Below are 14,485 nucleotides of genomic sequence, written 5' to 3'. Positions count from 1 at the left end.
AATGACGACTGGCGAATGCAATGTTGTCAACTTGTCATCATATTATTTCCCTTCAGGCCGCTTCCTTCATTCAGCAAGTGACATAATGAAGAAGACAGCCATTAATTTCCCCTCAGCGACCGATGGGGGCTAAAGTGGCGCACTGCATGAGAAATCACCGAGAGCAGCAGCAGAAGAAGAGACTTTGCAGCGACCAATCAAATGAGCCCACGGTTCTTCTTCTCTGGCGTTTTCATGGCAGACTGTGAACAGCGGTGATATACAACGCAACGCTTATTATCTTATTTTCATAACATAATATAAACTGGCAAACGTATAAGTTAACTCTTATACTGCGTTGTATAAAGCTGAATCACCGGTTTTACTGTAAATATAGATTCAAGTGACGTCACTTCCGCACACAATGCTCGTCCAGTCGAGTTGCCGTTGCTAACATTTCCGGTACGAACTCCGCAAGTTTCATTCGCAGCAGATTTTCGTTGTTGACCACACGACACACGGAGAAACTGTTGGCGGTCAGAAGAGGTAAATCGCATGTATTTGTTTATTCTTGGAAAACAGCATGTTTTAGTGTTGTATATTGAGCATTTGTTACAACGTGGTGATGTGCTTCCGGTACACACAGTTCATAAACCAACTCGACAGAAGGCAAAATCAATGCTGTAAAAATGAAGAAAAACGTAAATGCATATTTACAGTTTCTTTTCCCGTATTCACTAAACTCATGTGCTATTGGGTCATTCTTACAATCCAGTGTTATTTGAGTCCCCGTGACATTACGTGGTACATTTTGTTTCAAAAGGAAAACGTCCGAATTTAAATGTAAACAAAAAAAAAAACGTTTTATAGTGTTCTACAATAAAGTGTATTAATATAAATGGATAAATTAAGACAATTTGATTGTTATATATATTTTTACAAATCGAACAAACTCACGTGTACGTCATGTTTCAGCAGGGGTTGGAGCCGATTCTGTAATCTGGCCTGGGTTCCTACCACTAGGGGCGCTAATGAAACTGGTCAGTGGCACCATAGACATCTTAGAAGTAGACGCAGCATTGGCTGCTGTGACGCGAGAAATTCGGCCGCCATCTTGAAGTGGTGATGAGGAGCGGACTGTTGAAAATAGGAATCGGGGGATTACTTTTCACAAGTAAGATTTAACATTAACCTACTATTGGTTGTATTTTGTAAAAAGAATATTACCACAGAGTTGAGAAGGAGTAAAGATCTTCAATAGTACTGAAATCGTAGCCGCTAACAAACAAGAGTATGACCATAATAGAATTGCTTGTCAATTAAATAAAAAAATGTATAAATCTTCAAGTAACAATATTCAAATACTAACATTGTTGGGTAAGACATAATTTGGTTTTATTCTGAATCTAGTGAAACAGATTGGTGGTTTTAGCTGATAAAAAGACTTTCAGGTGTTTATATATGTTTATGTTTAAGTATTTGGCAGACGCTTTTAACCAAAGCGACATACATAAAAAAATACATATAAAACAATCACTGTAAACATGATCATTTAAGGGAAGAATGTAATACAAAATATCAATACAAAGTGTCAAGACAGAATAAACTCTCTGCTGCTACAGCAACAGAGATACAGTCTATAGGTCCCTAAGATATATAGATACCGTACTTTCCGCACTATAAGGCGCACCGGATTATTAGCCGCACCTTCAATGAATGGCATATTTCAAAACTTTGTCCACCTATAAGCCGCCCCGGACTATAAGCCGCGCCTACGCTGCGCTAAAGGGAATGTCAAAAAAACAGTCAGATAGGTCAGTCAAACTTTAATAATATATTAAAAACCAGCGTTCTAACAACTCTGTCCCAAAATGTACGCAAATGTGCAATCACAAACATAGTAAAATTCAAAATAGTGCAGAGCAATAGCAACATAATGTTGCTCGAACGTTAATGTCACAACACACAAAATAAACATAGCGCTCACCTTCTGAAGTTATTCTTCATTCGTAAATCCTTCGAATTCTTCGTCTTCGGTGTCCGAATTGAAAAGTTGGGCAAATGTGGGATCCAAAATGGCCGGTTCTGTCTCGTCGAAGTCATCGGAGTCAGTGTCACTGTTCAGCAGTTCTGTGAATCCTGCCTTCCGGAAAGCTCGGACCACAGTTGTGACCGAAATATCTGCCCAGGCATTTACGATCCACTGGCAAATGTTGGCGTATGTCGTCCGGCGCTGTCTGCCTGTCTTAGTGAAGGTGTGTTCGCCTTCGGTCATCCATTGTTCCCACGCCGTTCGCAGTCGTGATTTGAATGCCCTGTTGACACCAATATCCAGCGGTTGGAGTTCTGTGGTTAATCCACCCGGAATGACGGCGAGTGTTGTATTTGTGTGCTTCACTTGTTTTTTGACACCATCTGTGATGTGGGCGCGCATAGAGTCGTATATCAACATGGACGGAGCTGTGTGAAAAAAGCCACCTGGCCTCTTCGCGTAAACTTCCCTTAACCACTCGCTCATCTTTTCTTCATCCATCCATCCCTTCGAGTTAGCTTTTATGATGACGCCGGCTGGAAAGGTCTCTTTTGGCAAGGTCTTCCTTTTGAATATCACCATGGGTGGAAGTTTCAGGCCATTAGCATGGCAAGCTAGAACCACAGTGAAGGACGACTTCTCATTCCCTGTGGTGCGAATATTCACCGTACGTGCTCCCGTTGTATCCACAGTATCCACAGTGCGGTTCACAGGAATGTCAGTTGCTGTGAAATAGTAATCCGTGTGCGGATGGAGAGATTGCGTCTTTTCATGAACCGGATCCTTGTCGCTTAGTAGGAGCCATTTTGTGGTCTTTACAGATGTAAACAGGAAATGAAACGTACGGTAATATCCGCGCGCTTTTTCTTCTTCTACGCGGGCGGGTGGTTGCTTACAGTAGAAGAAGAAGCGCTTCCTGTTCTATGGGGGCGGGTGCTTACCTTGGCGGTTGCTTGCGTAGAAGAAGAAGCGCTTCCTGTTCTACCGGGAAAAAAGATGGCGGCTGTTTACCGTAGTTACGAGACCGAAACTTTATGAAAATGAATCTTAATATTAATCCATATATAAAGCGCACCGGGTTAAAAGCCGCACTGTCAGCTTTTGAGTAAATTTGTGGTTTTTAGGTGCGGCTAATGGTGCGGAAAATACGGTATCTAATGTATTCATACATTGTTTATGTAGGATATACGCGTGTATGTATAACCTAATCATATTGTTTCTTGAACTTAAAAATAGCTGACCGTTTTTTCCCCCTTCTCGGGGATTATATTCCCAGTTTTGATCTCGGACGTCTGGTCACTTATAGCATATAAGAATATTCTATTACTGTTAAGTAAACTATGAATAATAAAGCACGCCAAAACGTGTCTTTTATCATAGCTACACGTATGACAAAAAACGCGTGAAAATCAGTGGTATTCAGTGAGGTAAGATGAATTAAATGCGCTGACAGTTCATTGCTCCTGCCAAATGAATTGCACTGAGTGGAGCGGATCACCACTCCAAGATGGCGGCCCCGCGTCTCGTCAGCGCCAGTAGACAGTAGCGGTCGATGCTGCGTCTACTTATAAGATGTCTATGAGTGGCACAGCTGTGGTCCCTGTAGCTGATATTCCCACACGTGACTTCTTCCCGGTAGTGAAAACCAGTGGTGGTCGACCACCACTGAGCTAAGATAGCTGTTGTACAGCAAGCAGCGTGCGAACTGAGTTCTAAAGAGGCTTAAATCTTCCTACAAAAAGCAAACACCAGCAAAAAAATCTAACTATACAATAAAATAAATCCCTATATAAAAAAAAAAAAGATTTGTACGTGACAAAACAGATGCAAACTTTGAAAAGCTTGGAGATCTACAACTTATGTGTGTGGCCGGGTCATGGACAGTGGTATCACTGACCAGATAAATATGCATTGTTTTTTCTCGGGTATGGATGCATTTCATGATTTAACTTCGCTTCTAAGATGCCATGTCTGTTGCTGTTGTTGCTGCCATTTTACGAGTAACGTGCTTTACCCTGTCTTTATCAAATGATAACTATAGATGTCAACATTGTGTATATGCTGAAAGCTTAATTTATGATTGTTGCCTCTGGTAAACGCTTGACTCTTTCAGGTTGTGCTAACATTTTCTTTCTTTTATTTAGACTCACCGAGGTGTTCCTTTTTAAAACACTCGTAGCAAACATGTGTTTAAGAAATTTAAATATATCAAGATAATACTTAAATGGGAAATCACAACCGTTAAAAGTAGGGGTGTAACGGTACACAAAAATTTCGGTTCGGTACGTACCTCGGTTTAGAGGTCACGGTTCGGTTCATTTTTGGTACAGTAAGAAAACAACAAAATATACATTTTTGTTATTTATTTACCAAATTTGTAAACAATGGCTTTATCCTTTTAACATTGGGAACACTGTAATATTTCTGCCCACGTTAATCAACATTAAACTGCCTCAAGTTGTTGCTTAGAATAAATAAAATGACAAAACTTTTCTTTTACATATAAAAAGTACAATATTAAACAGTTTCAAGTCAACTCATCATGCTTAATTTATTACAGCATTTGGGAAGCCTGTAGTTGATTTTTATTATGTAAATGTTATGTTTTTATCAACATTTGATAGCAGGGACCCTGCCATTCAAAACTAGGCTGCTACCGTAACACACACACACACACCGCAAAATGAGCTAACGTTACGCTAAAAGCTAATTAGCCTTCACCTCAAGTCAGGACTGCGAGCGAGCTGAGCTGCAGTTTGTTTCTAGAAGGTCAACGGGCTCATAGTGATGTTACTAGTACTTGACTGGGAGGTGTTTATTTTAATTTGGGGAGAGTCCGCTGCCTGATGCTCACCTGCTAAACACCTATCTGCTAACCCCACCGCAGAAGCACTGACGACATGCGCTTTGAATACGCACTGCTGATTGGCTGTTACCGCTATGGTTGTAACCAATCAGATGGTTGTGTGGGTGGGACAATGCTGGGTGCTGTGTAGGAGACAGAGGCAGAAAGCGGAGCAGCTTGTTAAGACTTTAGCTTAGGCGGCTACTTCATTTGTTTGTGTGGAAAGTCGTTCGGTACACCTCCGAACCGAACCGCAACCCCCGTACCGAAACAGTTCAATACAAATACACGTACCGTTACACCCCTCGTTAAAAGTATATCAAACAAACCTTTAACAAAGTGATCACTGCAAAGTCGTGCATTATTCGACTCTGCTCCCTTGGACTGGATTGTGGGCTGCATGCTTTGCTAGTTGTTGTTTTGTAAAATCTTGCACTCTTCCGCCCTTTTTAAAGGGGAACATTATCACCAGACCTATGTAAGCGTCAATATATACCTTGATGTTGCAGAAAAAAGACCATATATTTTTTTAACCGATTTCCGAACTCTAAATGGGTGAATTTTGGCGAATTAAACGTCTTTCTAATATTCGCTCTCGGAGCGATGACGTCACAACGTGACGTCACATCGGGAAGCAATCCGCCATTTTCTCAAACACAGAGTCAAATCAGCTCTGTTATTTTCCGTTTTTTCGACTGTTTTCCGTACCTTGGAGACATCATGCCTCGTCGGTGTGTTGTCGGAGGGTGTAACAACACGAACAGGGACGGATTCAAGTTGCACCAGTGGCCCAAAGATGCGAAAGTGGCAAGAAATTGGACGTTTGTTCCGCACACTTTACCGACGAAAGCTATGCTACGACAGAGATGGCAAGAATGTGTGGATATCCTGCGACACTCAAAGCAGATGCATTTCCAACGATAAAGTCAAAGAAATCTGCCGCCAGACCCCCATTGAATCTGCCGGAGTGTGTGAGCAATTCAGGGACAAAGGACCTCGGTAGCACGGCAAGAAATGGCGGCAGTTTGTTCCCGCAGACGAGCGAGCTAAACCCCCTGGATGTCTTGGCTCACACCGTCCCTTATGCCACCGACGGTGATCAAGAGAAGAATATCGACCCTAGCTTCCCTGGCCTGCTGACATAAGGGTATGTCTACAGAATATATTAATTGATGAAAATTGGGCTGTCTGCACTCTCAAAGTGCATGTTGTTGCCAAATGTATTTCATATGCTATAAACCTAGTTCATAGTTGTTAGTTTCCTTTAATGCCAAACAAACACATACCAATCGTTGGTTAGAAGGCGATCGCCGAATTTGTCCTCGCTTTCTCCCGTGTCGCTGGCTGTCGTGTCGTTTTCGTCGGTTTCGCTTGCATACGGTTCAAACCGATATGGCTCAATAGCTTCAGTTTCTTCTTCAATTTTGTTTTCGCTACCTGCCTCCACACTACAACCATCCGTTTCAATACATTCGTAATCTGTTGAATCGCTTAAGCCGCTGAAATCCGAGTCTGAATCCGAGCTAATGTCGCTATAGCTTGCTGTTCTTTCCGCCATGTTTGTTTGTGTTGGCTTCACTATGTGACGTCACAGGAAAATGGACGGGTGTATATAACGATGGTTAAAATCAGGCACTTTGAAGCTTTTTTTAGGGATATTGCGTGATGGGTAAAATTTTGAAAAAAACTTCGAAAAATATAATAAGCCACTGGGAACTGATTTCTAATGGTTTTAACCATTCTGAAATTGTGATAATGTTCCCCTTTAATAACCTCTTGAGGAACTCTCAAGAAACTTTTGTCCTATTTTCGATTTGAATGACTCGTACAGCCCAAAACAACACAAGCATAGGGCATTTTTTCTTCGAGAAAGGCTAAATAAGGCCTTGTACTCTTTGAGAACAGAGCTAGCTTGACCACCACGCATATTTATTGGCCGAGCGTGACATCAGTAGAATCCAAGCAATAGGGACCACAGCTGTGCCACTGGTCGTCATTAATGCCCGTAGTGGTAGAGACAAATATAAGTCGTGAACATTTTCAACTTTTTTTAGTTTAAAAATCTTATGAAATCTAAATATTAATTACAGTATAATTTTATGATTTGTTCCTGAGTAATATTGTTAAAAAAAAAAAAAAAAAAGGCTGCAATAAATTGATTAAAACTTTAAAAAAAAAAGCTTTGATTCATATTGTATTGAGTGTAACTAATAACAATGCATAAGGTGCCGGAAACATGTTACACAAATGTTAGAAGTGTAATTTCAATGTTGAGGATGTGCATTTATTAGAAACAAGGAATGAAGGTTATGGAAAGTATATGTTTATTTCAACTATTTACCCTAAAATTCACATTGGGGCATTAAAGTGGGGTTCTAATACAAATTGATTAATCTAGATGATTTTTATTACAGTTTAGACTTTTGTATTTATAAAGGAAGTATACAATGATTGCATATTATGAAATTAGGGCTGTATTAAAAATAACGAGTTAACTTATCTAATTCTTCACAAAAAATGTATTTAATAATGTTTGAAGGAAAATAATTAGCCAAATTGTTTGACTGTTTTGACCCACATAGCTGTGTCCAAATATTAGGTTTGTCAGTTAATTTAAATTATGCGAGCAAGTAATAACCTCATGATTAATTCCAATTCAAAAGTGTCATTAATTAGATTTTTAAAAATATATATTTAATTTGACAGCACTAAAATCGTGCATTACAAGTGCACATTATTATAATTATTGTTAAAAGAAGATCCTGTGGGTGTGGCAATCATTTTATTCTATAGCAAAATTTAAGCATTTTAAGGCGGTTGCGAAAAAAATCTAACCATAAACAATCACTTTGAAAGTTAAGGCGTGTAGGCAGAGATACTGGATTGCAAACACCAAATGTTTGCAGCTATGCATACATACAAAATAACATTTGTCCAAAATTTAGGTGAATGCGGCTTATAAAGTTAAAGTTAAAGTACCAATGATTGTCACACACACACTAGGTGTGGCGAGATTATTCTCTGCATTTGACCCATCACCCTTGATCACCCCCTGGGAGGTGAGGGGAGCAGTGGGCAGCAGCGGTAGCCGCGCCTGGGAATCATTTTGGTGATTTAACCCCCAATTATATTTAGGTGTGCTCTATAGTCTGGAAATTACGGTAGGTATACAACGTATTATGTCCACTTACTATTTTTCTACATTAATTAAATAAAATGTAATTATATTTAGATTGTATTTGTAGTTAACATTTTAAATGAATAACAACTGTAATCACTTCAAAACATGGCATATGTTCATTGAACTTTGCTTTTTGTTTTGCAAATGAAATGTGTTGAATCTACATGTAGAAAAAAAAGGTAATGGGTATTCATGGAAAGTTTTTTAAACACTTATTAATCAAATAATGGACAGTTTGGGTCTCCACAATGACTGCAGTCACAACACTTATTAATAAAGTTTGAACATGTCCCATAACAGGATCGACAATTGGACAATCTTGCATGCCAAGAATTTCGTCAAAATTATTAGAATTTAATGTTTTGACAAATATATATTTTTTGTAGCGATAGTTTTAATAAGCCCTCCTTCAGGTATGAAAATATCTGTTAAAGGGCTCTAAAGAAATATACAAAACCAACTTTTCTTACTTGCAGGTTTGGCCAATGTTTTTGTGTATGTGGGATTCCAAGCAATGGAGGTGTGGGGGAGATATTATTAAAGCACTTCTTTGTTTTTCCAAACAAGCTGTGGGGAATTTGAGACGATTGTGACAAATTTTGCCTTCGCTACATCAGCGGATATTGCGATGTATGATAGAGATTGACCCAAAGAACTTTGCGCGATTCTGCCATTTTTATCCAATTGTAGTCCAAAGTTGTTGTCAATAAATGAATTATTTTAAGTTCAATTCTCATTAAGGTACACTCGGCACCCCATATTGAGAGAAAAAAACAAATGTAGAATTTATTGCATATTTATTAGAAATAAACAATCACATGTACGGTACATGAAATATTCAGACCCTTTGCTCAATACTTTGCTGATGCACCTTTGGCAGCAATTACAGCCTCAAGTCTTTTTGAATACGATGCCACAAGCTTGGCACACCTATCTTTGGGCAGTTTCGTCCATTCTTCTTTGCCCATTCCACTTTACAGCACCTCTCAAGCTCCATCAGATTGTATGGGAAGCATTGGTTTCCATCCAGAATGTCTCTGTATATTGCTGCATTCATCTTAGTCTAGTCGGGGAGGTGACCAAGAACCATGCTGTAGCTCTGTCAGAGCTACAGCATTCCTCTGTGGAGAGAGGAGAACCTTCCAGAAGAACAACCATCTCTGCAGCAATCCACCAATCAGGCCTGTATGTTAGAGTGGCCAGACGGAAGTACCGGTAGTAGTAAAAAGTTTGCCAAAATGCACCTGAAAGACTCTCAGACCACGACAAACAAAATTCTCGGGTCTGATAAGAAAAATATTGAATTCTTTGGCGTGAATGCCAGGCATCATGTTTGGAGGAAACCAGGCAGCCTCATCACCAGGCCAATACCATCCCTACAATGAAGCGTGGTGGTGGCAGAAGCATGCTGTGGGGATGGTTTTCAGCGACAGGAACTGGGAAACTAGTCAAGGTAGAGGGAAAGATGAATGCAGCAATGTACAGAGACATCCTGGAGGAAAACCGACGCATCCCATCCAATCTGAAGGAGCTTTAGAGGTGCTGCGAAACTGCCCAAAGATAAATGTGCCAAGCTTGTGGAATCGTATTCAAAAAGGTTTGAGGCTTTAATTGTTGCCAAAGGTGCATCAACAATGTGCATGTGATTTTTGAGTTGTTTATTTTTAATACATGTGCAAAAAAATCTACATTTCGGGTTTTTTTTCTGTCAAGATAGGGTGTTGAGTGTACATTATTGAGAAATAAATTTAACTTTTTTTATTTTAGTAAATGGCTGGAATGAAACTAAGACTGTCCTCAACATATTCTTGTCACAAGGTACCACATGGAACAATATGCAATAAACAACTTTCAAAAATATTTGCCTTTATGCAGACAGACTCAGAGCTTTTGTCTACATCATGCTCTTAAACTGAAGAAATAACTGATAAAAACTATACAGTAATTACAATATAATGTAATCATAATATATAATAATTATGCAAGTAACCATTTAAGATAAAAACTTGTATCTGTCTTTTCTGTAGAATTGATTGCTATTTTAATTGGAATGTAAATAACTTTTAGTTATCCTAAATAAACAAACAAAAAAAATAGACTCATCTCTTAAAGACTTAAACTGCTCCCACAGTGGAGTGTTTTAAGTCTCGTCTTAAGACCCACTTTTATTCTTTGGCTTTTAACACTACGTGAGTTGTGTGGTCCTCTGTCCTCTGTTGTCCTCTGTGATTTAAAAAAAAAAAAAAGATTTCTATTTACTGTTTGAATTGGTTTTACCCTTTTAAAATCGTTTTTACCGTAATCATAATTATTTTTATATTTATTTATTTTTTGTTTTTATTCAGTCATTGGTGGAGCTAAGGATAATATTTGAATAATGTTTTCAATATTGTTGTGCAGCACTTTGGAAACATTTTTGTTGTTTAAATGTGCTATATAAATAAAGTGGATTGGATTGGATTAAAGCAAAATTTGAACTTAAATATTCAACATCTTAAAGTGCATTTTTTTCCCCAGTTGGGAAAACTAGGTTGGGTTTGTCTTTATTTTTGTTGCCACCACAGCATTTTTGCTTGTTCGTTAGTGTTGATGGGCGCATATTGCCCATTCGGGTTGAAACTGAAATATTACCACAACGGGACATTTGTATTTGTAATCATATTGTTTCCTCTTGATTTTTGTTCTTCTCACATGTTAGTCACAAGTAGGGAGGCCTGAATCTTGTGTGTGTAAGTTACATGCATGTGATTTTTCCGTCTAAAGTCGGAATTCCGTCTTTTTTAATCTCGGGGAAAAAAAATAAGTATCTCCTGTTTTTCCGGTTTTTATTCCGACCCTAAATCAAGATTCGAGATGTAGTTTATATTACGCCGTAGTTGATTGGTCGATATGTTCCTTGTGACCAATCAGGACATCTGTTATGAATGACGACGTTAATAACGTCATCATTCATAATGGTTATTACCGCCATTTTCCATATGTAAACGATGTCGTTTCTCGAGAGAAAGGACGCTTTACGAGTAAAAGAAATTGATAAACATGTCAAAAATAAGTTTCGATTGGACTGGATGGAAAGGGACATCACTGATACTGTTGGGAAGAAGGAAGTTACGACTTTGTTCGGTGATTTTATTCGGAAAATCGATCGTCTCGGAAAGGTTTTGTGCACGTGGTGTCATGATAATATTGACTATGGATCACAAGGTTTCAAGGCTTTGGAAGTACATGCGAAACGCCAAAAACATATGAAACAACTTGAAGCAAGGAAAACGAACTTTTCACTAGCTGGTACTTTTGGATGTCAACCGAAAGTGAGCAAACCTTACGGACTTCATCCTTTGTTTACATCGACAACTGCCGTAGACATCGAGAGGAAAGATCCACCCAAACAACCCACTTCAGTTGCAGACAGGGTTGTTAATAATGAGGTAAGCTAAAAAATATTTGCTTGCGAAATACGCATGTTTGTTTTAAATATTAACCAATTATTGCTTTGTGAAATATAAATGGGTTTTTCTAAAAATAAAAAGCCACGTGAAAATATATTATGAAATTACAGAAATTCAAAGAGTCGCATTATTGATTCCAGTTAACAATTTATTTGAAATAAAATTGCATATAATACTATTTTGTAATATTAAGTGCTTATGTAGTCTCTTGAAACAATATTGTCAGTGGAAGGTAAATATATTCACACTTGTTTCATGCAATATGTCAGTGTCCTCACATTATTATTATTTCCTATTTTCAAATATGGGTAAACAATACTTAACATGTTTAATTATTTTCATAAATGTATATCCTATTTTGGCGAAAAGAATGAAATGTTTACATTTGGTATTTTGTTATATTTATAACTAAACTTGTAGGCAATTAGGCATATACATTAAAACTGTGAATTGTTATTAGTGATAACACTGATCAATGTGACACCTGTGGATGTGAAATGAACACAAGATGTAAATATTATTGACTAAATACTGTTGGGACTGAACCATATACAGTGATTCATCAGGATAATTGGGTTATGTATGTTCTATTAATGATGTTTTCATGTCTTTAAACACTAAAATATTTTCTTCAAATGGTGCTGTCTTTGTTAATTTTAGCATGTTAAATTGGTGAAAAACCAGGACCTGGCTGGGGGCCTTCGTCCCCCAGACCCCCGGAAATTTTTTCAGTCTTTTTCATTGTGGTCAAATCACATGCCTGAAGTTAGCAGTCTTGCTCTCTGCCCACCAAGACAAAAATTGTGAATGACTGAAAAGAGGGCTCACTGCGTTGAGTTAATTCTACTGTTAAATAAATGTGCTAAGAGTGAGACCTCTTTATTCCCGTTTGAAGCGAGAGATGACGAAGATAAACAAACACACAGACAGCAATTTATAGATTCTGGCAAAATGTTTAAACTTCATTTTCATTTATTGGTCGACTTGTTGACTATCGGCCCAGGCCTAGTCACCATCAAAACTTTTCTAAGGTGAAATTGGTGTTTGTTATTGGTGACTGTTTCCGCTAAAATGACAACATGGTCTGACTGGTTGGAGATGCAGTCAAAAGGGGGCTTTGGCCTGGAGGAGGACTTTGGAACGTAAATACCGTAAGACCGGCTACAAAACGGCATATTCTGAAGAGACTGCCAGAAAGCTGCTTGAAGATGGTCTGTAAAAAAAACAATTGTTGCAACATTTTGACCAAAGAACCACCATTACATACGTTACGTAGACCACAAGGAAGTGTTTTGAATGTAGAAAACATCATAATATGACCCCCTTTTTTAAAGAAAGTCCAACTGCTGAAATTTTACTTTATTGTAAGAATGACCCAATCGCGTTTAATTCACTCCCACTTGTATGTACTTTACGCTTACGTCTCAAACACTTTGGTTTGCATTCGAGATTCTGGAGTGTTCATATTTACGAAACTTACCGAACATTTCATGTAATTTTTCTAAGGGAGACATGGAACAACATCCAGCTTCTGTTTCGGAGGAATTGAAGCAATTTGTTGTACATGGCGCTCCATCTACAGTGTATTACATCCCAGGTTTCATATCTGAAGATGAGGAGTCTTATCTCCTGCAACAGATCTATAAATCACCTAAACCTAAATGGACCCAGTTGTCTGGCAGAAGGCTTCAGAACTGGGGGGGGTTGCCACATCCCAGAGGCATGTTGGAGGAAAAGATTCCTGCATGGCTTCATAGATATTGTGAGAAAGTGTCCTGTTATGGTGCATTCAGTGGGAAAACGGCTAACCACGTGTTGGTGAACGAGTATAAACCAGGAGAGGGGATTATGCCACATGAAGATGGTCCTCTGTACCACCCGACAGTCACCACCATCAACTTGGGCTCTCACAGCCTCCTGGACTTTTACAAACCCATCACCCAGCTGGACGGCGACGCCGTGCTGGCAGAGGGTGATCGCTATCTTTTCTCACTGCTCTTGAGGCCGCGTAGCCTTTTGATACTCCAGGACGACATGTACCAGAACTATCTCCATGGCATTCGGGTCTGCGAGCAGGACACTCTGACGGACAAGGTGCTGAACCTGACGGCTGCCGGAGCTAAGCCAGGAGAGTTGCTGACCCGAGGAACCAGAATTTCCTTGACCATTCGTTATGTGCCCAAAGTCTTGAAGACAAAGCTTATTTTTGGACGGAAATGAAGTTCCGTACTTTGACCTGCACTTAACTATTCCATCAAAAAACTGAACATCATTGCTAAGTAAATCATGTCAATTGTCAAATCAGTGGATCAGCATTTTTTTTTTTTTATAAATAGGGGCGTTGCTAGGGATGTAATCATATAATTTGCTATGATGATGCATATATTTTCATTTAAAGGGCAAAACTATACATTTAAAACAAATCGGTGTTATTATTAATTATAGTATTAACATATATTTTTTCTTACATATTTTGCTTTATTTGTCAATCGTTACTGCTTACTGTACTTCATTGAACATTTTTTTTTCTATAGATTTCTCCAATTTTTTTAGTTACTGTACTCTTTCTTTATTAAAAACAACTAGCAACAAATCTAGCATCTATTTCTGGTGTTTTTGTTGACCGCACTCGTGTTTAGAGACTATTTCTGTAAATCATATAGTTGATGTAGATCAGAAGCTGGACAGGACACAAAAAAAAAGAAGAAAAAAAGAGACTATTTCTGTCACTCCCGTGTCCGCGACGAACAGCGAGAGCTTCAGAGAGCCGGACGTCACACTTGCTTCGCGCTGCTACAAGCCTTTCTCCCCTTAAAAGCCGCCACTGTCCTCTGACATTTTGTAGATCACTGTCCGTAGATCGCAGACATGCTGCCTCTGCTCCAGGCAATCTTGTGCTTATTCCCTACGTCATCGCAACAACTGGTTTCGGGAGCGTTATTCTGGTGATCAAAATCTTTTATTGGCTGCCAAATTTTCTGGTCAATAATACGCAAATA

The 14,485-nt window shown here is 38.8% G+C and overlaps 2 protein-coding genes across 2 annotated transcripts in view; both read left to right on the top strand.

Moving 5' to 3' along the window:
• Positions 1-379: 379 nt before the first annotated feature.
• On the top strand, positions 380-14,067 carry alkbh6 (alkB homolog 6). Its single transcript, XM_061926273.1, has 2 exons — positions 380-525; positions 12,993-14,067. Exon 2 carries the CDS (start codon positions 12,999-13,001, stop codon positions 13,704-13,706), a length of 708 nt encoding a protein of 235 aa, XP_061782257.1. The 5' UTR covers positions 380-525; positions 12,993-12,998; the 3' UTR covers positions 13,707-14,067.
• adat3 (adenosine deaminase tRNA specific 3) overlaps positions 436-14,485 on the top strand; it is a 21,601-nt gene continuing 7,551 nt past the window's right edge. The window contains exon 1 of the mRNA XM_061926271.2: positions 436-525. The gene's annotated coding sequence lies outside the window, so the exon portion shown is untranslated. The remainder of the gene's footprint in view (positions 526-14,485) is intronic.

This window comes from Nerophis lumbriciformis, linkage group LG31 (genome assembly GCF_033978685.3).
Source record: "Nerophis lumbriciformis linkage group LG31, RoL_Nlum_v2.1, whole genome shotgun sequence".
Classification (NCBI taxonomy): domain Eukaryota; kingdom Metazoa; phylum Chordata; class Actinopteri; order Syngnathiformes; family Syngnathidae; genus Nerophis; species Nerophis lumbriciformis.
The sequence above is the reverse complement of the archived record's forward strand: the minus strand, read 5'-3'. Positions and strand labels throughout refer to the sequence as shown.